This window comes from Grampus griseus (genome assembly GCF_964374135.1).
Source record: "Grampus griseus genome assembly, chromosome: 18".
Lineage (NCBI taxonomy): Eukaryota > Metazoa > Chordata > Mammalia > Artiodactyla > Delphinidae > Grampus > Grampus griseus.
Genome location: NC_139012.1, coordinates 79,414,879 through 79,441,336, shown reverse-complemented (window position 1 = coordinate 79,441,336; position 26,458 = coordinate 79,414,879). Strand labels below are relative to the sequence as shown.

Sequence of the window (26,458 nt, the reverse complement as noted above, 5' to 3'; positions counted from 1 at the left end):
TTTATGCTTCTGTTATTTCTAATTCCATTCCATTGTGATTAGAAAAAATACTGTATCATTTTGATCCTTTTAAATTAAAAAAAATAAGTTTATTTTATTTGTTTGGCTGTGTTGGGTCTTTGTTGCTGCATACTGGCTTTCTCTAGTTGCGTTGAGTGGGGTCTACTCTTCATTGCGGTGTGCGGGCTTCTCATTGCGGTGGCCTCTTGTTGTGGAGTACGGGCTCTAGGTGCGCAGGCTTCAGTAGTTGCAGAATGCGGGCTCAGTAGTTGAGGCATGCGGGCCCTAGAGCGAGTGGGCTTCAGTAGTTGTGGCGCATGGGCTTAGTTGCTCTGTGGCACGTGGGGTCTTCCTGGACCGGGGCTCGAACCCATGTCCCCTGCATTGGCAGATGGATTCTTAACCACTGCACCACCAGAGAAGTCCCTCATTAACATATTGATAATTATTGTTTTATGCATTTGCCTTTTAAATCATAGGGAAAAAAGTAGTTATAAACCAAAAGTACATTAATACTGGCTTTCTAGTGATTTTCTGTATTTACTTTATATATATATTTATGTATTCATTTGTATTCTTTATTTCCTATGGCTTCAGTTTACTCTATGGTGTGTTTTTATTTTTGCCTGAAGGATTCCCTTTAGCTTTTCACGTTGGGTAGGTCTGCTGGTAATAAATTCCCTTTTGTTTATCTGGAAACGTCTTAATTTCTCCTTAATTTTGGAGGAGTTTTTTTGTTGGATATAGAATTCTTGGTTGACAGATTTTGTTGTTGTTGTTCATCTTTTTAAATGTCATGCCATAGCTTTTGGCTTCCATGGTTTTGGATGAGAAATATACTGATGATCCAAATCTTTTTGAGAATCCATTGCATATGATGAGTCACTTGTCTCTTAGTTTCAAAATTCTCTTTTACTGTCGGGTCCACAATTTGATTATTACCTGTCTTGGTGTGGCTATCTTTGAGCTTAACTGGCTTGAAGTTTGTTGAGCTTCTTGGGTGTGTATATGCGTCTTCATCATATTCGGGAAGTTTACAGCCATTGTGTGTTCAAATATATTTTTTGTCCTTTTCTTCTCTTTTTATGTTACATGTGTTGGTGCACATGGTGGTGTTTCACAGATCCTGCAGGCTCTGTTCATTTTTCTTCATTCTTTTTTTCCTTCTCCTCAGACTGGATAATTTTAATTATTCTGCCTTTCAGTTTACTGATTCTTTCTTCTGCTTGCTCAGATCTGCTGTTGATCCCCTCCAGTGAGTTCTTCATTTCTGCTATTATATTTTTCATCTCCAGAATTTCTGTTTGGCTACTTTTTTTTTTTTAATTGAAGTATAGTTGATTTACAATGTTGTGTTAGTTTCAGGTATACAGCGAAGTGATTCAGTTATACATATATATATTTTTCATATTTTTCTCCATTATAGGTTATTACAAGATATTGAGTATAGTTCCCTGTGCTATACAGCGGGTCCTTGTTTATCTATTTTATGTATAAGAGTAGTGTGTATTTATTATAAAAGTAGTGTTTATCTATTTTATATATAAAAGTAGCATGTATCTGTTAATCCGAAACTCCTAATTTATCCCCCCCCCATTTCCCTTTTGGTAACCATAAGTTATTTTCTCTGTCTATGAGTCTTTCTGTTTTATAAATAAGTTCATTTGTATCATTTTTTTAGATTCCACAAGTAAGTGATACCAAGTGATATTTGTTTTTCTCTGTTTGACTTCCCTCACTTAGTATGATAATCTGTGGGTCCATCCATGTTGTTGCAAATGGCGTTATTTCATTCTTTCTTCTCGCTGAGTAATATTCCATTGCATATATGTACCACATCTTCTTTATTCATTCACCTGTCGATGGACACTTAGGTTGCTTCCATGTCTTGGCTATTGTAAACAGTGCTGCTATGAACACTGAGGTGCACGTATCTTTTTGACTGAGAGTTTTTATCTTTTCCAGATGTGTGCCCAGGAGTGGTATTGCTGGATCATATGGTAGTTCTATTTTTAGTTTTCTAAGGAACCTCCATACTGTTCTCCACAGTGGCTGCACCAATCTACAGTCCCACCAACAGTGCAGGAGGGTTCACTTTTGTCCACACCCTCTTCAGCTGTTTGGTTACTTTTTTTTTTTTTTTTTTTTGGCTATGCCACATGGCTTGCGGGATCTCAGTTCCCCAACCAGGGATTGAACCCGTGCCCCCTGCATTGGAAGCGTGGAATCTTTTTTTTTTTTTTAAATATAAATTTATTCATTTATTTATGGCTGTGTTGGGTCTGCAGGCTTCTCATTGTGGTGGAGCTTGGGCTCTAGGCGCATGGGCTCAGTAGTTGTGGCTCGCGGGCTCTAGAGCACAGGCTCAGTAGTTGTGGCTCACAGGCTTAGTTGCTCCACGGCACGTGGGATCTTCCTGGACCAGGGCTCAAACCTGTGTCCCCTGCATTGGCAGGCGGATTCTTAACCACTGAACCACCAGGGAAGCCCTGGAAGCCTGGAATCTTAACCACTGGACCACTAGGGAAGTCCCTGTTTGGTTACTTTTTATGATTTGTATCTGTTTATTTATGTTTTCATTTTGTCCATACCTTGTTTTTGGATTTCCTTTAATTCTTTGTCCATGCTCTCTGTTAGCTCATTGAGCATATTTAAGGTAGTTGACTTAATTTTTTTTTTTAAATATTTATTTATTTATTTGGCTGTGTGAGGTCTTAATTGCAGCATGCGGGCTCTTTTAGTTGTGGCGTACAGGATCTAGTTCCCTGACCAGGGATTGAACTCGGGCCCCCTGCGTTGGGAGCACAGAGTCTTAGCCACTGGGCCACCAGGGAAGTCCTGATTTAATGTTTTTGGCTAGTTACTCCAGTATTTGGGATTCCTCAGGGATGGTTTCTAATTCTTTTATTCCTGTGAATAGGGCATACTTTTCTGTTTCTTTGTGTGTTTATACCATTCTGAGAATATTATACCTCTGGATATCTTATGCTCCTTAGATTGCTGATTTTTCCTTGGGGATGGAGCTGTTTATTTTTGACTTTTTAAACATTTTTTTTGCAGAGTGTGAACTTCTTGCTGCTTGTGTCCTTGAAGTTAATGTTCTATCACCCCTGTGGTGAGCTAGTGACCTGACAAAAAGTTTTTGTAAACGTCTGGTAGAAAAGAAGAAGAACATTGTACAGGGTTGTGGTTCATTAAATCTGAGAGATGCTACTGGGAATGCTTCTGCTGCCCAGAGGGCCGAGGCCAAGAGGAGCCCAAGCCACAATCCCAGATTTTGTTGGAAGTCCCTCACCGCCAGTCCTGTGTTCAGCCAGACCCCGGAGGACTGCAGGTGCTGTCCCCTTGGCCGACCTGGGGGGAGGAAGGTGGGGGATGCTCACCCACTTAAAGTGAGCAACAGCCTCTTCTTCACACACTCCCCTGGCGCTTAGTGTCCAGTCAGGTGCAGAGACCCCAGAGATTGCTTCCAGTCCCTCTGTCCAGCTCATTAGTTACTCAGGTAAGGGGACCCATACCCAGAACTTCTAATGCTGCCATTTTGGGTGACATCTGTCTACATCTGTTTTTAAGGACCTGTGAGGACCTGTTGCCTTATTCTTCTAAAAATTATGTTGATCAAGATACTTCCTACTTTATGAGAAGTGAATGTTGACTATAAGTTTAACTTCGTTTGTAATCCAGTCATTTCAAAACTTTATTTACCGTGGGTTTTTGAGGTGTGCTGAGTCGGTTACAATGAGTCATGCTCCTTTGCTTTCCCTCTTCCAAAGTTTTGGTGCTGTTGAATTATCCCTTGTTCTCCTTGTTCTTGTGGGTTTGTCTTTTTTTTTTTTAATCTCCTTATTTAGTTGGTCTTTTGATGGAAGCAACATTTTATCTCTGTCTCCAGTTGACCATCCAATTAATTTAATATTAATTTCCACATATTAAGTTTATACCCATCACTTGACTAAGTTACAGGCATACCTCGTTTCATTGCACTTCTCAGATATTGCACTTTATTACAAATTGAAAGTTTTTGTTAAAAATTGAAGGTGTATTGAGCAAGTCTATCAGTGTCATTTTTCTAACAGCATTTTAAAATTAAGGTATGTACTTGTGTTTGACATAATGCTGTTGCACACTTAATAGACAACAGTATAGTGTAAACATAACTTTTATATGCACTGGGAAACCAAAAAATGCATGTGACTCACTTTACTGCGATATTTGCTTTCTTGCGGTGGTCTGGAAGTGAACCCACAATGTCTCTGAGATATGTCTGTATCTCACTGTAGTAGTTTTTTGGGTAAATTATTTGAGTCTTTGAGGTAATGCTAATACAATTTGCATATAATGATAATTTTCCTTATTTCAAATTGTTATATCTTTTTCATATTATTACATTGGATGGTACTTCCAGAGCAGTGCTGTGTAGTAATAATAAAGAATATCCTTACCTTAACCTTGACTTTAATGATAGTATTTTAATATTTCCCGTTAAGCTGGATGATATCTTTTGGTTTGATATATATATATTTATAAATCCATTTTTCCCATTTTATTCTTTTTTTTTTTTTTTTGCGGTACGCGGGCCTCTCACTGCGGTGGTCTCTCCCGCCGCGGAGCACAGGCTCTGGACGCGCAGGCCCAGCGGCCATGGCTCACGGGCCCAGCCACTCCGCGGCATGTGGGATCCTCCCGGACTGGGGCACGAACCCGTGTCCCCCGCATCGGCAGGCGGACTCCCAACCACTGCGCCACCAGGAAAGCCCCCTATTCTTTCTTTATTTTGTGGCCACGCTGTTTGGCTTGCGGGATCTTAGTTCCCTTACCAGGGATTGAACCTGGGCCACCGCAGTGAAAGTGCCAAGTCCTAACCACTGGACTGCCAGGGAACTCCCAAGAAATTTTATTCCTAAAAATTTTAATTTGGGGCTTCCCTGGTGGCGCAGTGGTTGAGAGTCCGCCTGCCGATGCAGGGGACACGGGTTCGTGCCCCGGTCCGGGAAGATCGCACATGCCGCGGAGCGGCTGGGCCCGTGAGCCATGGCCGCTGGGCCTGCGCGTCCGGAGCCTGTGCTCCGCAACGGGAGAGGCCACAGCAGTGAGAGGCCCGCGTAACGCAAAAAAAAAAAAAAAAAATTTGTTATACTGCCTCAGAAGTGTTAGAAGTGCCATTAGCACATGTTGAATAATACCCTTTCCTCTAGAGTAGAGAGTAATTCACCTTAGCTTTCTTTGTACCTCTTATGGCACCTAGAAAGCTCTGGGGCTTATTAATGAGAAAGTGATGAATGTTTTCCTTGAATCACTTTGAAATGCTTTCTTTGTGATTTTCTTTGCAAGTTCATAAGCTTTTCTCAGCAACTACTGATACTTTATTGTTATGAATGTCAACATTTTATTTTTTAACTACCTTTTCTTTGTTTTTTCATGAGAACATCGAGTATTATGTTGATTCTCACTGAATCAAAATATAAAGCTGAAAGCGTTTATAATTTATGATGATTGTCTCAGTCCATTTGGGCTAGTATAACAGAAGTACCATAGACAACCGACATTCATTTCTCAGAGTTCTGGAGGCTGGGAAGTCCGTGATCAAGGCTCCTGCAGATCGGGTTGTGTGGTGAGAGCTTGTTCCTGGTTCATAGACAGGCTGCCATCTTGCTGTGTCCTCACATGGTTGGGGGAAAGGAGCTCTCTTGGTGTCTTTTACAAAATGGTCCCTAATCCCACTTACGAGGGCTCCACCTTCCTGACTTTAATCACTGCTCAGAGGCCCCGCCTCCTACTACCATCTCTTTGGAGGCCAGGATTTCATCAAATGAATTTGAGGGGAGACACAAGCATTTGGTCCATAACAATGATGGAGTGGAAGCTTAAAAATGAACCCTAAAAATGAAATCTTGAGGTATACGCAAAAACTGCCTGGTGGTTTTTAGGAGTTAACTGTGCTAATTGATTTTCACATTCAGTTAGTTATCTCTTTAAATTCTAAGAAAAACCCTGGGAACTATATTTATACCCTTTTATTCTAGGGAAAATTGAAGCCCAGAGAAGTGAAGTTATTTGCTTGACGTTAAATAGCTAATTAGCATTGACTTAATGTAGAAAAGTGGCTAAAAGGAATAGATTTTATTTGGATAAGGTAGAAATGATCAACTTTAATCAGATTCTTTTCTTTATAGGACTAAATGAGTGTTTGGTAGTTGAAGCATATTCTCAGTGACATATAGAAGTTACCAAATTTATTTATAGTATAGGATTTGAAAATAACTGTTATGGTTGAGTAATTATTCTGCTTGAGAAGTGGATTACTGCAGAGAACTGTGTAGTAAGGAAAGTCTTATTCTCTGCTCCATGGTTATCTCGTGAGGAGAATGAATGGATACCTTGCAGCCACCAGAGGGCACTGTGGATTCAGTTGTGGCTTAAGCCCCAGAAATTGTTGTCTTCTGTTTTAGGTATGCTAAAACATAGACAAGATAGAGAAAACTCGTGCTTTAAAAGCCTTTGCATTCCATAACCTCAGTAGATTTACGCCCCATTCCTCTGAAAATTGTTATTGTTGATGAGGATACTTCCTACCTTCTGGCAAATGAATGTTAACTAGTTCAGCTCCATTTGTGTTTAAAAAGCTCAGGTCAGTGCTCTGTGTCGACCTAGATGGGTGGGATGGCGGTGGGGTGGGAGGGACATACATACAGCTGATTCACTTCGTTGTGCAGCAGAAACTAACGTAACATTGTAAAGCAATTATACTCCACTTTAGAAAAAAATCTCATTTTAGCTTGGCACTTTGGGCTTGATATTTTTCTTTTGATACTTGTGTATTTTGAATATTGATTTGGTTACTGTTCTATTGAATGGCTGTGTCCTTTTTTAATTAATAAGAGCTGTGCTACATTATTTTATTTAATACTTAATCACATATTACGTAGTAGTTATGAATATTCAAATCCTGACCTCTCCCACTTCCTGGCTGTGGTTTTGGACAGCTTACTTTTTTTTTTTTTAAATAAATTTATTTATTTTTGGCTGCGTTGGGTCTTCGTTGCGGCACGTGGTCTTTCTCTAGTTGTGGCGAGCGGGGGCTGCTCTTCGTTGCGGTGCACAGGCTTCTCACTGCAGTGGCTTCTCTTGTTGCAGAGCACGGGCTCTAGGCACTTGGGCTTCAGTAGTTGTGGCACAAGGGCTCAGTAGTTGTGGCTCGTGGGCTCTAGAGTCCAGGCTCAGTAGTTGTGGTGCACGGGCTTAGCTGCTCTGCGGCATGTGGGATCTTCCCGGACCGGGGCTTGAACCCATGTCCCCTGCATTGGCAGGTGGATTTTTAACCACTGCGCCACCAGGGAAGTCCCTTGGGTAGCTTACTTTTGAGGATTGGGTTTTTAAAAAAATAAATAAGGGAGATAATGATTTTACTTCATGGTGTTGGTTTAATGTTTAACCATCATGAATATTTGGCTCATACTAAGCATTAAATAAATGTTAACTATTACTGGATGAATGTACTTGTATTTTAAGAGAACCTAATTGAATTAGTTATAAAAATTTTGAATCAAATGTTATTCAGCTTATTTCAACCTTTAAAACTTTCTGTAATGGTAATGTTAAAACATTTTTCATGTTTACTTAAAATTAAGTGAAGGCCTTATGTGAAGGTTTCCCAGCACATTGCTATTGTTTTACCATAAAGAAGTCTTTCTCACTGAGGAGCTGTTCTGGGGTAATGTAGTATATATCTTAGTATTTGAAAGTATATTTAAAGTGTCTTAGAATATGGAATGGTAATTTAATTTGTAGCTCGTTGGGTAAGGCAGATAGTCACCCCTTAAGTTTTTAAATGGAATTATCCATTTTCTTTAAAGCAGATATAAATGTGTCTTTTCCCATTTTCCAATATTAGCATGTCTTCCATCCTGACACACACAGCTTTGGTTTAAGAGGAACGAAGAGGGTTTTAGAATCAAGCTTGATTCATAGTGCTTGAATCCTGATGTTGTCTTGGAACCTTGGGCACTTTTAATTAATGTATCTGAGCTACTGTTTTTTTCTTAATTGAGGTGTAGTTGATTTATGATATTATAAAAGTTTCAGGTGTACAACCTAGTGATTCACAGTTTTTTTGTTGTTTTTTTTGGCCATGCTGTGTGGCTTGTGGGATTTTAGTTCCCTGACCAGGGATTGAATACGGGCCTTAGCAGTGAAAGCCCAGAATCCTAACCACTAGACCACCAGGGAACTCCCAAATTCATGATTTCTGACGGCGGGGATGTTTATCTGTTTTGTTTATTGATTTTTATCAAGTGTCTAAGACAGTGTCTTGTGGATATTGGGTGCTCCATAAATCTTTGTTGAATGCAGTTAATTACTTGTTGCCTTTGGTAAGTTCTGTGCTTGTCTTTATATCTCATCTCATCCAGTTCTTCCCCACCTACCTTGTTCCAGCCACATTGGCCTTTATTCTGTTGCTTGAACTTCCCAGCTTCACTCCCTTTAGGCTTTTGCAGGAGCTGCCCTTACCTCAGTTTTCCCCCAGTTAGATGTTGCTCATCACTCCAGATCTCAGCACAGATATCGCCTGCTCGAAGAGGCCTTCTCTGACTCCAGAGTAGAGTACTTCTCTCTTCGTTCTGTTACTATCCCTGTTTTTTTTTTTTAATTTAAGTTTAGCTTTAAAAAATAAGTGAGAAATCATGCTCAAAAATTAAGAAAATGCAACAAAATATACAGTGAATAATTTCTCCATCCCTGTCAGCTGTCTGTCAAAGTGATACTTATTTATATTAGTGTTGCCCTCATCCTTCCAGAGGCTTTTATAACAATGTAAGCAAAGGGCAATACATATGAAACAGTAAGTGTTCTTAAGCCCATTTGTTTTGAGACTGGGCTGAGTGGCCTTATAAGAGAGAGGATTACCGAAGAGCTAAGAGTTGGCCTTGGGGCCCTTAAGCCAGTCTTAATGCCTGTACAGCTGGTGTCTCCTCACCTTCTCTGAGGCTGCAGTGAATAAACCACTTCACACTCGTATCTGTCCGTCCGCAAATTGACCTGCAGTCTATACTCACCCTTCATTTTCCCTTCTAGTTGGTTTTTTCCTTGTTTAGTCTCTGCAATTAAGGTGATCCATGTTCCGGACTAGTTCTACTACCACCTGTGCCCATGACCTCATCCTCTCTGTGTGCTCAATAACTTATTTTCTTTCTTTTTTGGCCTTTTTTTTTTTTTTTTAACCATTAACTGTCTGCTGTCTCTTTGGCTTTAGCACAGCTCTGCATATCTAATAGGTGCTCGGAAATACGAGTTAACTATGGCAGTCATGAAGAGTTCGGATTGTTGAGTTATAGAGACCTGGGAGTGAATTCTAGCTGTGTGACTTGGGTTAGTTAGCATCTCTAAGCCACAAAATGGGACAAATATTGTAACCATATCAAGGGTTGCTTTGAAGATGTGACCAAGGAGTGGATGATATTTTCCTAGGGCTGTTGTAACAAGTCGCCGCAGACTTGGTGGCTTAAAACAGACCTTGTTTCCTTTAACAGTTCTAGAGGTCACAAGTCAGAAGTCAGTGGCCCTGGGCTCAAACCAGGGCGTCAGCAGGGCCATACTCGCTCAGGAGGCTCTGGGGGAGGGCTCACTCCCTGCTTCCTTTAAGTTCTGGTGCTGCCAACATTCCTTGGCTACATCACTTTCATCTCTTCCGGGCACCTCTGTGCTTACGTTGCCTGGAATCTCCTTGCACCTCTGTTGATGAGGCCACTTGAGATGCAGGTGGGGCCTGCCCAGGTAATCTCATTTTTAAGTCCTTAACCATAATCATCTCTGCAAAGACCCCCTTTCCATCCGAGGTAACATTTACAGCTTCCAGGGATTAGTATCTGATTTCTTTGGGGCCGTTATTCGGCCTGATACATGGATATAAAGGACATGGCAGATGGGGATTTAAGCTTTCTAGATGGGGTCAAGAAAGATTTCAGATTCTCAGAAGGATTTAATCATACAGCTATGGGAGCCAGGGAATATGAGAACAGTGGATTAAAAAAAAAAGATAAGGGAAATTAGGGATTAATCATGTCATTTTATTTAATACAGTAGATGAATGGGATAGATATAGAGAAGAGATTTTCATGATCAGATTTTAGTTATATTTTTGTTCACATGTGTGTAGAAGGATTTATCTGTGTTTTCAGTGTTAAAATTATAGGGTAAGCAGTGGTGGAAAGGAGGTGGTAGAGATGGGAACATACTGCATATTCTTACTGAAAATTCGATAATTACCTTTCTTTTTATATTGCAAGAAGTTCACATGTAAACTTTATGAAATGATTAGTGAATGAGAGAAGATCACAGAATGCATATAAAATTTTTCCTGGATATTAGATAAGAATGACTTTCATTTAGAGTAAGAAAGAAAGTAAAAGTACCTTTAAGAAATTTTTTGAATTAGAATAACATCAAAAGCCATACAGTGACATTTGTAAAAAAAATTTTTTCCCATCTCCTTAACAGGTTCTTTGGCATGGACACAGGTTCATCAGGAGGATTAGAATTGACTGATCAGACTCCTGTTTTGCTGGGGAGGACGGCCATGGCAGCTAGCCTCACGGACGTAGGAAATTCATTTAGTGGGCCACCTAACCCTTTAGTGAATAGATCTAGTAAATTTCAGAACTCATCAGTGGAAGATGATGATGATGTTGTGTTTATCGAACCTGTACAACCTCCTCCGCCTTCTGCACCAGTGGTAGCCGATCAAAGAACCATAACATTTACGTCATCGAAAAATGAAGAGCTACAAGGAAATGATTCCAAAATTCTTCCTTCCTCAAAAGAATTGGCTTCTCAGAAGGGAAGTGTAAGTGAGACAATTGTCATCGATGATGAAGAGGACATGGAAACAAATCAAGGGCAAGAGAAAAATTCCTCCAATTTTATTGAACGGAGACCACCCGAGTCTAAAAACAGAACCAATGATGTGGATTTCTCTACTTCCAGTTTTTCAAGAAGTAAGGTAAATGCAGGAATGGGTAATAGTGGTATCACCACAGAACCAGACTCTGAAATTCAGATTGCTAATGTTACGACCTTAGAAACAGGTGTCAGCTCTGTGAGTGATGGCCAATTAGAAAATACTGACGGGCGAGATATGAACCTAATGATCACACACGTAACATCACTGCAGAATACCAGCTTGGGAGATGTCTCTAACGGACTGCAGTCGAGTAACTTTGGTGTTAATATGCAAACATACACCCCGTCTTTAACTTCACAGACCAAGACTGCAGTAGGACCTTTTAATCCTGGTAGAATGAATGTGGCAGGAGACGTATTTCAGAACGGAGAGTCTGCAGCTCATCACAATCCTGGTAAGCCTGGAGGGGGCTTCTGCCCCGTGGAAGGGATTTTGCACTGGTGGATTCTTTTTTTTATTATAGTAATTGGTGCTACTTTGGTTAGTTTATTCATGTAAGATATATTAATTCTATTGACTTTTAAGTTTGAAATTTTAACTAATAAGAGATGTAAAACCGTGTATATAGTATTTCTCTGTAGATAATTAGAAAATCAGATAAATTAATGTCTAAAGGAAGTAAAACAAAATACTCTTTATATTCAGCACCACTAAAGTCTAATAATTTGGCATCTTATTTGTCACATACTGACTTTATGCTAGTGTATTTTTTTTTAATTCATTTATTTTTGGCTGCATTGTGTCTTCGCTGCTGCGCACGGGCCTTCTCCAGTTGCAGCGAGTGGGGGGCACTCTTTGGTGTGGTGTGCGGGCCTCTCATTGTGGTGGCTTCTCTTATTGTGGAGCATGGGCTCTAGGCACAAGGGCTTCAGTAGTTGTGGCGTGCAGGAGCAGTAGTTGTGGCGCACGGGCTTAGTTGCTCTGCAGCATGTGGGATCCTCCTGGACCAGGGCTCGAACCCGCGTCCCCTGCGTTGGCAGGCGGACTCTCAACCACTGTGCCACCAGGGAAGCCCTATGCTAGTGTATTTTTAATAGTATTGCTTTTATGTGTAAAAAGAGAACAAAAAGATAAATAGCACATGTAAGGAGCAATATGTTGTATAGTTGCATTTAGATTTGTTTTTACTTTCCCTGTGTTTAATTTTGACTGCCTATCTGATTATAATTTTTACTTATTAGCACTTTGTTATTTTTTCTTACATTTAAAGATTGGTAAATTTCTTGACTACTTGAAAACATTTTCTGCAGGCATCTTTGCTCTGTGGAAGCTGTGCGAAGAGCTGTGTGGCTTTTCCTGACTGTGTCTGTGTCTGCCCCCGGCCTCTGTATGGCCTGCCTGTCTCTCACGTACCTTCTCTCCGTCCTTCTCAGGCTTCATCGTTTTAGGCTCATGAGCAGCTTTACACCCTAGGATTGTGGAGAATAATAAGGAATGACTGAAACCTAGGTCATGTAGAATGTTCTGTGAAATGCTAGTTTTTCCTTTCATACTTATTATTCTTCTGGTTATGAGAGTAATGTGTACTTATTGAAGAATGTTTGGAAAATCCATAATTAAAAAATGATGAAGAAAGGTTACCACTGTTGTTAATGCTTTGAGTGGTTGTCTTTCAGTGTTTTCCCTTTGTATTTCTTAACTTGGTTGAAGTGCAGTTCTTCATAATTTTGCTTCCTGTTTCCCCGCATTTAATATTACTCTGTATTTTCTCATACCATTAAAATTATTTATACACAGAAGTTTTAATGACTGCACCATGGATTTGGTTATACCATTCCCATATTTGGTTTTTACATTGTTTCCCTTTTTTGCTCTTGTCGGTCTATGATGAACTTTTTTTTTTTTTCCAAATTTCTGATTATTTCTTAGAGTATATTCTAGAAGTGAAGTTACTGGGCCAAAGACTATCACTACTCCCATCCCTCCAAAGAGTTTTGGTTGTAAAAATTTTCTGCTTTGTAGTGATTTTGAAAGAAATATGTTTCTTATTACTCAGTTTTGAAAATTCCTAATGTCTTCCAAGATCCTTTCCCCCGTATGTATTTATATATATCTGTTGGTAGGTCATTGTATGCATATATGTGTATGTGACGTCGTATGAACGTTTTTAAGTTGTGGAAATACATTGTCATACGGCCTTCTGGAAAGTTTTTACCAATTTATACTGCTATCAGCTGTGTATTAGAGGGTCTTTCCTTCTAGCTCACATAAAAGTTTAAGACATGATAATAGTCAAATTAGTTTCAAAATAGCTATTTTGTCTTTCTTATAAGTATATTAAAAACATAAGTGTATGAAAAAGAACATAACGTTCAGTCTTACTGTTGAGAATATGGTACATTTAATTCCAACCTGAGATTGCAATAGAGGTATAGCTTTGCAAACTTTCCCTTTCTCCTGCTCCTTTAAATACCTAACAATAATCTTGAACTTTTGACTATATCAAGAGTATATGTTTGATTTTGTTAATTCTCTATTTAGTTCACTTCCAGTTTTTACTATTTAAATAACTCGTAAGAATATTCTTATCCATGTATGTCGGGATACGTAGTACCTGAGGACTATTGCTGGGTCAAAGCACATTTATTATAAGAATTGTGTTCCTGTTCTCACAAACTCTTAACACAGGGAATGTAAAGTATGCATCAGGAAACCAGACAGATACACCTCTTGCTCCTGAGTTTATGGATTAGCTCCTGTGTGTTTGTGCTGTCTTTGTTTGTCATAGAGAATTATAACATCTTGGCTGTTTATACTGGCTCTCAGACTAATGGTGACTTGGGCAAATTAACCTCTATCCCTTAGTGTCCATTGTATAAAATAGAGAATGATTAGGTCTCTTCCATTCCTAAAAATATTTTGATATTGGAGGAGGTGAAAATTTGAAAGTAGGGGAATGTAAGAACTGAAGCATAGATAAAAGGAGCCATTGCATTATTTATACAGGGCCTAGCACGAAATTGAGAGTAATTGCCACTTTTCAAAATCAAGTTGATAGATAGATGCCTTTAGGGTTAACTAGGTTCCTTTTCAAAAAAAAAAATTATTCTGGCTCTGCCGGGTGTTAGTTGCGGCACGTGGTATATTTAGTTGCGGCATGCGGACTCTTAGCTGTGGCATGCATGTGGGATCTAGTTCCCCGACCAGGGATCAAACCCAGGCTTCCTGCATTGGGATCAGGGAGTCTTACCCACTGGACCACCAGGGAAGTCCCTAACTAGGTTCCTTTAAGTATATATTCAAATGACAAGCCTGCAGGGTTGAAAGTTCTAAGGAGCCACTATTTATGTTGCAAAAGCTATTACTTCTAACATGTATTCAAATATTTTTATAAAAAAATATTTATTTATTTATTTTTGGCTGCATTGGGTCTTCGTTGCTGTGCAGGGACTTTTCTCTAGTTGCAGCGAGCAGGGGCTACTCTTCATTGCGGTGAGTGGACTTCTCATTGCGGTGGCTTCTCGTTGCAGAGCACAGGCTCTAGGCACATGGGCTTCAGTAGTTATGGCATGCGGGCTCAGTAGTTGTGGCTCGCAGGCTCTAGAGTGCAGGCTCAGTAGTTGTGGTGCACGGGCTTAGTTGCTCCGCAGTATGTGGGATCTTCCTGGACCAGGGATCGAACCCATGTCCCCTGCATTGGCAGGTGGATTTTTAACCACTGCGCCACCAGGGACGTCCTCAAATATAATTTTTGATTGAAGGCCCTTCATAATATGGAATTGCCAGTTTGTTTCAGTGATTTGCTTTCTTCGTGTTCCTTAGTATTTTTACCTCTTTATTAAAACAGGTCAGTTACCCTGATGATAGCAGGATAACAGGATTCCAGAAGGCACTCTGTTTACTCTGTGTATAGAACCTATATTTATTTGGAGGGGTTGTGGAGTAAAGTAGAATTTGAATAGCAGTATATGTAGCCCCTTGAAACCATTAGGTTGATGGACTGGGTCAGAACCAGGAAATTGCCCTCTTCAAGGTTTTGGTAGTAAAGAAATTTCCTCATACTCTGGATATATTTATACATTGTTTCTCATATGAAAGGGCATCTTTTTTGTATGGAAATACAAATTTCAGAAGAAACTAGAAAGGAAAAGTATTACAAGAGACCAAAGTAGTAGAAATTATAATAGAAGTGGTAGCATGAAAAGTTTCAAAATGAAAAAACATTATGGTGTATTGGTATTGTATTGTGAGTCTGTGTAACAGTAAGTAGTATGGTGAGCTGGAGACATCCTGCTAAGTCCCAAAGAAGCTTACTAAGAAGAGGAGGGAGAACTCAGCACCCTGGTGGTCGGTTCCCCAGGCCTTAATGCTGTGCTGTTGAAGCTGTGCTGCTGGCAGTGGTAGAGCAACGGGATGTCTCATCGGTCACTAGACGTTGACTTAACATCACCACTTCTGTGTAACACTCTCATTTCTTTGATATTATGTGGTATACTTAGAAGCCATGAAATGAAACATGTAAGTGGAAAAGCTGTTCTTAGAAAGGTTTTCTTTAAAATTTTTTGGCTGCACCACGTGGCACGTGGGGATCTTAGTTTTCCGACCAGGGATCGAACCTGAACCTCTTGCATTGGAAGCGTGGAGTCTTAACCGCTGGACCACTAGGGACGTCCCTAGAAAGATGTTTTGAATATAGTCATTTGTAAACTTTATCTGAGCTATATTGTATTTTTTTTTTTTTTTCTTTTTGCGGTACGCGGGCCCCTCACTGTTGTGGCCTCTCCCGTTGCGGAGCAGAGGCTCCGGATGCGCAGGCCCAGCGACCATGGCTCACGGGCCCAGCCGCTCTGCTGCATGTGGGATCTTCCCGGACCGGGGCACGAACCCGCGTCCCCTGCATCGGCAGGCGGACTCTCAACCACTGTGCCACCAGGGAAGCCCAATCCGAACTATATTGTATTTGTCAAAGGTTCTGGTTGGTTAAGATTTTATTATATATTTATGTTGATGTATGTGTTCCTCGCTTAAAGTAATATTTTGTAAATTCTTCCTGTTTAGTAACTAATGGCTAATGTTTTTTAGTGCTGCATATGTGCCAGTCATTGTGGTTTATAAACCATGTATTATCTCATTTAAAGTTACCATTTCCAGTTTAGAGAAGAGTTAGGCACAGGATTAGTAACTTCCCAGTCTAGTAGGTAATGGAGCCTGAATGTCAGCCATCAATTCTGACTCCAAAGTTTGTGCCCTTGACCGCTCTGCTATACTGCGCCTTATCGATGTCTGAAACTTGGACAGAATGGGAAGTTAAAACTGTGTCTCTGATATAAATTTCAGTGTATGTGTTTTTGTTTTGGTTTGTTTTTTTAGATTCTTGGATCTCCCAGTCAGCATCATTTCCCCGAAATCAGAAACAGCCAGGGGTGGATTCTTTATCACCAGTGGCCTCTCTTCCTAAACAGATTTTCCAGCCTTCTGCCCAACAGCAACCCACTAAACCAGTTAAAGTCACTTGTGCAAACTGCAAAAAGCCTTTACAGAAGGGACAGACAGCTTATCAGCGAAAAGGATCAGCTCACCTCTTCTGTTCTACCACCTGCCTCTCTTCCTTCTCTCACAAGCCTGCTCCAAAGAAACTTTGTGTTATGTGTAAAAAGTAAGGTTTACCTTCCAGCATATTTTCTTATGGTTGAATATTGGTGGTATAAAATGTGAGAAAAATTGTTTTAGAGGTGAAATACTATGTTTTAAAAATTCGTAAGCTTGTTTGAATATTAAAGCCAAACTCAAATTTGTAATGGCTTTGGAGTGTTCTCTGTCAAGCTGAGGTGGCTTAGGATTAAAAGCTTCCTATTTGGATAGGCTTTGGCGTTGCTTTCGATACTAGGCCCTTATAATTAATTTTATCTGTAATCTCCATTGGACTTGAATTCGTAAAAATACATACATGCTTATTTACATTATTAATTATAAGAATTTAGTTCTAGCCAGACAAAATTGTTAAGCAATTTATGTATAACTAGTTTTGTATTAAAATAGGTCAAAATTTGGACTACCTTCATGTTAAGATTATTAAAAATTGGCAAATCTTTGGATATTATATGCATTTATTTATGTTTGTCTTGAACGTTGTCATTTTAATACCTCTTCAAGACTCAGGTACCTTTTTTTTGACAGCCTTGGAGTGACAGGATCCTCTTCTGCCATTTTTTAGGTCTGGTCTCGCTAGTTAAAAATGAGCTGAATATGGTATGTTGTGTGCAAGTATTAAACAGGTAGATTTTCTGTACCATCTCTTGAAGCAGCCCAAGTTTGTAAAGATATTTTTAGATATTAGAACTGGAAAAGGCTGAGTGCTCTGTATACGTTTAGTAAATTCAAATATTGGAACAATTGTTATACAGTTTTTTGGTTGCTTTACAGTAGTGGATTTGCATACAGCAATATAAGACCTGGAACTTCAGAATTAAAGGAAACTTCAAAGGTCATCAATATTGTCATTTCCTAACATTTCTAATTGTAGTTGAAAGCTGTATAGAATGGTAGGTGGGGTTCTTTTGGGTTATGGGATGTATTTAAGTTCACTTATCCTCTCCATATTCCTGTGACCTAGGTACCTCATGCTTTCTACGTACCCACGAGAGGGAAATTGAATAGGTATTGTAAATTTATACCTCAGTAAATTAGGCCTTGACGTTAAACTCCATGTAAATAACAAGTTTTTTTTTTTTTTTTTTTTTTTTTTTTTAAGTGGTTCTAATATCTGAAAGCCTTGTTAAGGAGCTTGAAGATAAATTGAGTAGTGGCTAGGGTTTAATAGTATTGCTTCTCAATCTTCTGTGTTCATATTTTATTGCCAAGAGTTTTTAAATAGTAAAAGTGAGTTAATGAATCTAAAAATGGGTTTCAGTCTATGGAAATTAAAAATGTCAGTTATTACTCTTTGATTTATTTTAAAGTAGAGTTTGACTTTGCTGCTCCTCGTATTTTTCAGAGATATAACTACAATGAAAGGAACCATTGTTGCCCAAGTGGATTCGAGCGAATCCTTCCAGGAATTCTGTAGTACATCTTGTCTGTCTCTTTATGAAGACAAACAGAATCCTACTAAAGGAGCGCTGAATAAATCAAGATGTACAATTTGTGGTAAACTAACAGAGGTTTGTATTTTTGTGCTTTATCATTTAGTTCTAATTAATGGGAATATTTTTGACTTTTAACTGTTTTGACATAATCTTTCATCAGTATGTATTTCCTTAAAAGTGAGGGTATATAAAACCTATCTTATAAATATCCCATTATGTAATCCCATTCTCTCATGGGGAGAATGATTTACAAAAAAATTGAAATATAACATCAATTGACTTATTTCCTGAGGTTGGAGCACTCACAGAAAACCCATAGTGTTTAAATAGACTGACTGCACATGAGAGCCAGCAAACGATCTTGCTTAAGAAGCGGAACGAGTGGAGGGGATGTTTTTGAGGACTTCGTTAAAAGTGTATTACGGTTTTTGCATTTGATGAAATAAAAAGAAATCTGTGCATACATGCTTCATTTGAATTAATTATAATGTTAGTCCTCTCCTCCCTGTTGTACAGCAGTGTACTTATATTTAAATAATTTCCTTTTAGATTTATCTAAAGATTTCCAATCTGTTTGGAAGTTTTATACTAACACTGCCCGAACTGGGTTGTTTCCTGTCACTTTTAGATACGTCTAGAGAAGTTTGTACGGTGACCCTGGTGGTCCTCTCTGCCTTGCACCGTATATATGTGTGTATAAAAAAGTTTAAAGAAGAATGAAATGTACTTTGTCTTGCCTTTTCCGTAAACAAGCTTTACACAGAAAAACTGAGGCATTTTCTTTCTATTGGAGCACCTTGTTAGTTAGCTACGTGTCATATATTAATTTGTTTTTTAAAATTTTGCTTGTTTTTCTTTTAGATTCGCCATGAAGTTAGCTTTAAAAATATGACTCATAAGCTGTGCAGTGACCACTGCTTTAATAGATACAGAATGGCCAATGGTCTAATAATGAATTGCTGTGAGCAGTGTGGGGAGTACTTGCCCAGCAAAGGTGCTGGGAACAATGTCTTGGTCATTGATGGTCAGCAGAAGAGATTTTGCTGCCAGAGTTGTGTCAGTGAATACAAGCAGGTAATTCATGATCTGATCAGAATCAACCGTTGTTTTGAATGTGCTTTTAAATTGCTATAATAGTTTCACTCTAACAGCATTAATTAACCAGATTTATCTTGAAGTCTCATTTAATTCCATTATTGTCTTAACATCGTAGCGATAACCAATCTCAAGTGAATACTGAAATACATGTAGGTTATTGGAAATAAGTTTGTGATTTTACATAGAAAGGTAAATGCTTACCAAAGTGATTCCTTTTTTGGGTGGTGGAGAGGGGTCGTAAATACGGTTTTTCAAATTGTTAATGCTTAGCGTAGGAGTGATTATTTTATTTCCATTTGATTGTTAATTTAAAATTTAAGGTCTTTGACTTAGCTTAGTTTATTTTTTAATATATACCTGTGGTTTCAAAAGTCAGAGCGGTCTAGCTCCCATTTCTTTCTTCTCTTGGTTCCTACTTATCCTTTATATATATCAGTTTTTAATTCTTACTATTTTGTTTTCTTTCTGAAGAATTAAGGAAATAATGTATTCTTAGTTTCTCTTTTATCAGTACAAAAGGCAGCATACTGTATGTACTGTACTGTACCCTCCATTTGTATCTTGGAATCATTCCCTGTCAGTATATTCCTTATTCTTCCTTATTCCTTTTATGGCTGAGTTAAATTTTCAGGAATTCTGTGAGCCAGTTGTTAAAACACCCATTATTAAAAAGTTAAGTTATAGAAACTTACAGGTAAATTACCTTTGTATTAGTCTGCTAGGGCTGCTGTAACAAAATACTGAAGGGCTCAGACAACCAAGAATTTATTTTCTCACAGTTCTGGAGGCTTAAAATCTTAAGATCAAGGTGCCTTTCTGGGGTGGTTTCTGGTGAGGCCACTCCTCCAGGCTTGTAGCTAACCTCCTTCTTGCTGTGTCTTCACGTGGTCTTTCCTTTGTGCTCAGAAGGAGAGAGTGTCCTGGTCTGTCTTCTTGGACCTAACCTGTAGGGCTTCATTCAACCCTAACCGCCCCCCTTAAAGGCCCTATCCCAAATACAGTCTTGTTGCGGTTAGGGCTTCAGGATACTCATTTGAGGTGGGGGGAGACACAATATTGAAGACAAAGAAAATAAATACTTAAAATGTACCACTTCCTAATTACCTTATTACATTTCAGTATTACCTGTGCTCTTGAGGTTATTTACAGTATTTGTGAGATGGAGACATTATACATAATGGTGTGCTTCTGTGTATCTCTTCCCAATTTCATGTTCAGTTTTATGTTGGTGGCCTGAAATTAGCCACGGTGGGGAGAGTCTCATGGTAGATGTTACAATAAATATGGTGCTTACTTTCACCTCCCGAGAGCTAGTGGTTAACCATATACAAGACAGTACGGGGCTGACTGTTGTTTATTTGATCACTTTGCTGTTGGTGGTGTTTGGGTTATTTCGTGTTTTGCTGCTGCAGATGACAGATGATGAGTAACCTGTGCAGGAACAACCCCGAGGTCTTGCGGGTTCAGTTCCAGACCAGTGCAGTGGAGCGAATGTCGTAGTAGAGCGAGTCATGGGAATTTTTTGGTTTCTCAGTGCACATAAGTTGTTTACTATTAAGTGTGCAATAGCACTATGTCTAAAAAAATGTACACACCTTAATTAAAAAAATATTAACCATCATCTGAGCCTCAGTGAATCATAGTAGTAGCATTCCAAGATCACTGATTATACCAAGAGATCACCGTAACAAATAGAGTAATAATGAAAAAGTTTGAAATGTCGCAACAATTACCAAAATGTGATACAGAGGCACGAGGTGAGCAGATGCTGTTGGGAAAATGGCGCTGATGAAGTTGCTCGACGCAGGGTTGCCACAGACCTCCAATCTGTAAAAAAGTCACTACGACAAGGTCTGCCTGTATATCCTTGACTCTGTGGAGATGTTGTTTCAGGGTAGATTCTTAGAAGCAGGATTGCTCAGCCAGAGGTACGTGCACATGTTAGTTTGTTAGATACTGTTAAATTGCCTCTGTTAGAGGTGGACCAGTTTGTATGCCTTTCAGCAGTGTATGTGGAAGTGCCCGTTTCTCCGTAGCCTCTCCAGCAGGGACTTTTAGCACTTTATTCTGTTTGATGAAAACAGTATGTTTAGTAAAATTTGTATTTCTCTTATTAGGAATGCTGATGAGCAGCTTTTCATATTTCAGAGCTCATTGTCTTTCCTTTTCTGTGAACTGTTTGTTTACCTCTTATACCCATTTTTCTGTTTGGGCTTTGGTTTGTCCTAGTCTTTCCCCCATTAAGTCAAACTTTTAATGAGCAAAATGCACCTGTAATTTGTTCATGAAACAATTATTTAGCAACTATTATGTTGCAGGTACTGTGCTAATTGCTTGAAATAGTCTGATAGGAAGTACAGTAGATAGTTCCTGCTTTCGTGGGATTTGCATTGTGCTGATATAGTTCAGATTTGTTAACATAAAGAAGGTTTTGCGGTGATTGAAAGGATCAGACTAATTATAATCTCCAGAACTCAATGTGGTGTTTGATGTTGGTGATGTCATTGCATTAGTTATCTTCTGATACCTAGGTTTGGTAAGAGCTAGCTGCCCTGGGTTAAAGTCGTGGCCCAGCACTCATCCTCTGTGTCCTGGGCATTTGCTTAAATCCACCCCCCCCGCCCCACCCCTGCACCCTGCCTTTTTTCATCACGTGTCTTGCCTGATGGTATTTCCTGCAGTTTTTAAAAATACTTATTTATTTTTGGCTGTGTTTGGTCCTTGTTGCTGCTTGCGGGCTTTCTCTAGTTGTGGCGAGCCAGGGCTTCTCTTGTTGTGGAGCACAGGCTCTAGGCACGCGGGCTTCAGTAGTTGTGGCTCATAGGCTTAGTTGCTCCGCGGCATGTGGGATCTTCCCGGACCAGGGCTCAAACCCGTGTACCCTGCATTGGCAGGCAGATTCTTAACCACTGCGCCCCCAGGGAAAACCCCTACAATTATTTATTTATTTATTTATTTATTGCGGTACGCGGGCCTCTCACGGTTGTGGCCTCTCCCGCTGCCAAGCACAGGCTCCGGACGCACAGGCTCAGCGGCCATGGCTCACGGGCCCAGCCGCTCCGCGGCATGTGGGATCTTCCCGGACCGGGGCACGAACCCGCGTCCCCTGCATCGGCAGACGGACTCTCAACCACTGCACCACCAGGGAAGCCCCCCCCTACAATTTTTAATGAGTGGAAATAGTAAGTACCTTTTTCTTTTTCCAGTGGTAGTGCCTTTGGTGTTTCCTCATTAAATTAGATGCCAACTTCAGAGTTGGTAAATATATTTTATCACATTAAAGAAGAATCCATGGATTTCTTTCATTAAATGTTTTATCAGAAATGAGAATCGAGTTTTGAAGGTCTTTTCAGTGTCTATGGCAGTGATTGTACGATTCCCCCCCCCACACCTTTATTTATTTATTTTTTTGGCGGCGTCAGGTCTTAGTTGTGGCATGTAGGATCTTCGTTGAGGCATGCGGGATATTTCGTTGCAGCGTGCGGGCTTCTTTCTAGTTGTGCCGTGCAGGTTCCAGAGCGCGTGGGCTCTGTAGTTTGCAGCACATGGGCTCTCGTTTGCAGCACATGGGCTCTCTCGTTGAGGAATGCGAGCTCAGTGGTTGTGACACGGGGGCTTAGTTGCCCCGCGGCATGTGGGATCTTAGTTCCCCCACCTGGGGTAGAATTCGTGTCCCCTGCATTGGAAGGTGCAGATTCTTTACCACTAGACCACCAGGGATGTCCCTCCCCATCCCTTTAAATCTATTAATATGTGAATTATTTTAATGGATTTCCTAATTCATCTAAACATTCTTGCATTATTAGAATAAACCATACCAGATCATTATTGTATTTTAAATTTTATTTCTAATTGTTAATATTTAGTACTTTTCCATTGGTATTCATAAGTGAGATTAGTCTTGAATTTCCTTTTTTTGGTGCAGTCTTTAAGATATCAGTGTTATATTTGCTTTATAAAAATGCTCAGAGGAAAGTTCATACCCTTATATATACTTAAATGAGTAAAAATGAACATAAATGAATTAACTATTAAACTCAAAGTTGTAAAAAGAAAATAAAGCAAAAGACAAGAAAAAAGATAAAAGTAGAAATTAATGAATTAGGATATAAAAATAGTACTAAAATAATTCAAAATGCTGCTTCTGTAGGAAATCAAGTCTTTGAAAAACTAGACAAACGATTGTCAATCAGGAACAGAGGTTTAAAAATGCACAGATTCACAAAGATAAGAAATGACAAGTTGGACTAACCATCAAAACAGAGAAAATTGAAGAGAATCAGCAAGGGGCTACTTTGTCCAACCCTGTATAGAAATACTGAAAACCTAGATCAAGTGAGTAATTTTCTATCAAAATATGATTTCCCTAAATTGACTCCAGAGCAGATAGAATAAGGCAGAGAAATTTCCATAGAAGAAATAGAGATAGTTATCAAAGAACTACCCCACAAAATGAAATAGGCTCAGATGGTTTTACAGGGAAATTCCATCAGATTTGAACTAGGCAACCTTAGTGTTATTTAAACCATTCCAAAGCATTAAAAAGGGTGAAAACTACTCATGTTAAAAAAAAAATTGTGAAGTGTATATAATATAATATTCCTAACTTTAACCATTTTTAACTATACAATTGAGTGGAATTAATTACAGTCATAATTTGTGCAGTCATTACCTCTATTTCCAGAACTTTTTCATGACCCAAACAGAAACTCTGTGACAATGAAGCCAATAACGCCTCATCTTCCCCTTCACCCCTGACCCTGGTAATCTCTCATCTACTTTCTGTTGATGAATTTGCTGATTCTAGGTATTTCATATAAGTGGAGTCATACAATATCTGTCCTTTTTGTCTGGTTTATTTGCTTAACATAATGTTTTGAGTTTCAGCCATGTTGTAGCATTGTTTTTTATGGCTGAATAATATTCATTGTATGCATATACATTTTGCTTATTCATTTATTTGATGATGGACATTTGGGTTGTTTCCATCTTTTGACTATTGTGAATCATACTGCAATGAACATTAGCATATAAGTATCAGTTTGAGGTCTGTTTTAAAGTTCTTGTGGGTGTATACCTAGGAGTGGAATTGTTGGGTCATAGGGTAATTCTATGTTTAGCTTTTTGAAGAATGGTTAAACTGTTTTCCACAACAACTGTATCAGTTTAAATTCCTACCAGCAATACATGAGGGTTCCATTTGCTGTCCATCTTTGCCAACACTTGTTACTTTCCATTAAAATTTTTTTTTTATCATAGACATCACAGTAGGAGTGGAGTGGTATATCTTTGTGGTTTTGACTTGCATTTCCCTAATGACTAATGATGTTGAGTATGTTTTCATGTGCTTTTTGGCCATTTGTATGACTTCCTATAGAAGTCATATATAGTTCTTTTAAATGTTTGTTTATTTATTTGGCTGTGTCAGGTCTTTAGTTGTGGCATGTGGGCTCTTAGTTGCGGCATGCGACATCTAGTTCCCTGACCAGGGATCAAACCCAGGCCCCCTGCATTGGGAGCACAGAGTCTTAACCGCTGGACCACCAGGGGAGTCCCTCATTTTACTTTCTTGATAATGTCATTTGCAGAAAACTTTTTAATTTTAATGAAGGCCAGTTTGCCTCCTTTTCTTTTGTTGATTGTGTTTTTGGCACCATATCTAAGAATTACCAAATCAAAGGTCAAGGTCGTTTATCCCTATGCTTTCTTCTAAGAGTTTATGGTTTTAACACATATTTAGGTCTTTGGTCCATTTTGAATTAATTTTGTTGATGATGTGAGGCAGGCATCCAACTTCGTTCTCTTGTGTGTGGAAATCCAGTTGTCCCAGCACCATCTGTTATTGGACTTGTGTGGTTTTTTTTGTTGTTGTTTTTAATTTTTTTACTTTTTCATTTATTTATTTAGTTTTTTGGCTGTGTCATGTGGCATGTGGGATCTTAGTTCCCCGACCAGGAATCGAACCCATGCCCTTTGCAGTAGAGGCTTGGAGTCTTAACCACTGGGCCACCAGGGAAGTCCCTGTTAATTGGTCTTGTGATATTTGTCAAATATTAATTGGCCATAGATGAGTAGGTTTATTTCTGATAACCATCTTTGTAGGAAGTTTTGAAATCAGGAAATGAGTCCTCCAACTTTGTTCTTCTGTTTGGATACTCTAACCCCATTCTAGTTTTGTATGACTTTTCCATTTCTGCAGAAAAGGCTTTTATAATTTTGATAGTGATTGCATTGATTCTGTAGATCGCTTTGGGTAGTACTGACATTTCTGCAATGTCAAAGCTTCCTATGTATGAACATGGGATGTTTTCTCATTTACTTAGGTCTTTATTAGCTCTAGTAGCTTTATTGTTGACCCCTTGGGGTTTTCCTTTTTTTCCTTTTTTTATAAATGTTTTTATTTTTGGGTGCGTTGGGTTTTCGTTGCTGCGTGCGGGCTTTCTCTAGTTGTGGCGAGCGGGGGCTACTCTTCATTGTGGTGTGCAGGCTTCTCATTGCACTGGCTTCTCTTGTTGCAGAGCTCAGGCTCTAGGTGCGTAGGCTTCAGTAGTTATGGCACGTGGGCTCAGTAGTTGTGGCTCTCAGGCTCTAGACGCAGGCTCAGTAGTTGTGGCACACAGGCTGAGTTGCACCTTGGCATGTGGGATCTTCCCGGACCAGGGCTCTACCCCGTGTCCCACTGCATTGGCAGGCGGATTCTTAACCACTGTGCCACCAGGGAAGTCCCTGGGTTTTCTTTATATAGAGTCAGTTCATCTCCAGTACTGATAGTTTTACTTCTTCCTTTCCAATTTAGATGCCTTTTATTTCTTTTTCTAACTTGTTCTGGCTAGAACTTTCACTATCATGTTGAATAGAAGTGGCAAAAGTAGGCATCCTTTTCTTGTTCCTGACCTTAGAGGGAAAGATTTGTGTCTTTTCTCCTTTGAGTATGCTGTTAGCTATGGGTTGTTCATATATGGCATTTGTTACGTTGAGATGGTTTTCTATTCCTAGTTTGTTGATTGTCTTTTATCATAAAAGGGTGTTGAAGTTTGTTAAACTTTTTCTTCATCATTTGAGATTATCATGTGGTTTTTACCTTCATTCTATTCATGTGGTAATTACATTGATTATTTTACATTTGCATTACTGGGATAAACCCCACTCGGTTATGGTGTGTAATATTTTTAATATGCTGCTGAATTTGCCTTACTGATATTTTCCTTTAGATTTTTGTATGTATATTTGTAAGAGATATTTGTCTGTAATGTCTGTCTGTCTTTGGATTCAGAGCAACGGTGGCCTAATGGAATAGGAGTGGGAGGTGTCCACCGTGTTCTGACCTGGGGAGAGTTTGAGAAGAATCTGTGTTAGCTCCTCTTTGAATGTTTGGCGG

General features: G+C 39.3%; 1 protein-coding gene across 6 annotated transcripts in view; it reads left to right on the top strand.

Annotated features, from left to right (window-relative positions):
• ZMYM2 (zinc finger MYM-type containing 2) overlaps positions 1-26,458 on the top strand; it is a 90,894-nt gene that overhangs the window by 14,929 nt on the left and 49,507 nt on the right. For 4 of the 6 annotated variants that reach the window (XM_082676025.1, XM_082676026.1, XM_082676027.1 and 1 more), the window contains 4 exons: positions 10,495-11,351; positions 16,268-16,553; positions 17,892-18,057; positions 18,844-19,056. In XM_082676025.1, coding sequence (XP_082532151.1) covers positions 10,505-11,351; positions 16,268-16,553; positions 17,892-18,057; positions 18,844-19,056 — 1,512 coding nt within the window. In that variant the 5' untranslated portion in view covers positions 10,495-10,504. The remainder of the gene's footprint in view (positions 1-10,494; positions 11,352-16,267; positions 16,554-17,891; positions 18,058-18,843; positions 19,057-26,458) is intronic. The other 2 variants (XM_082676028.1, XM_082676024.1) reach the window with 1 other exon arrangement.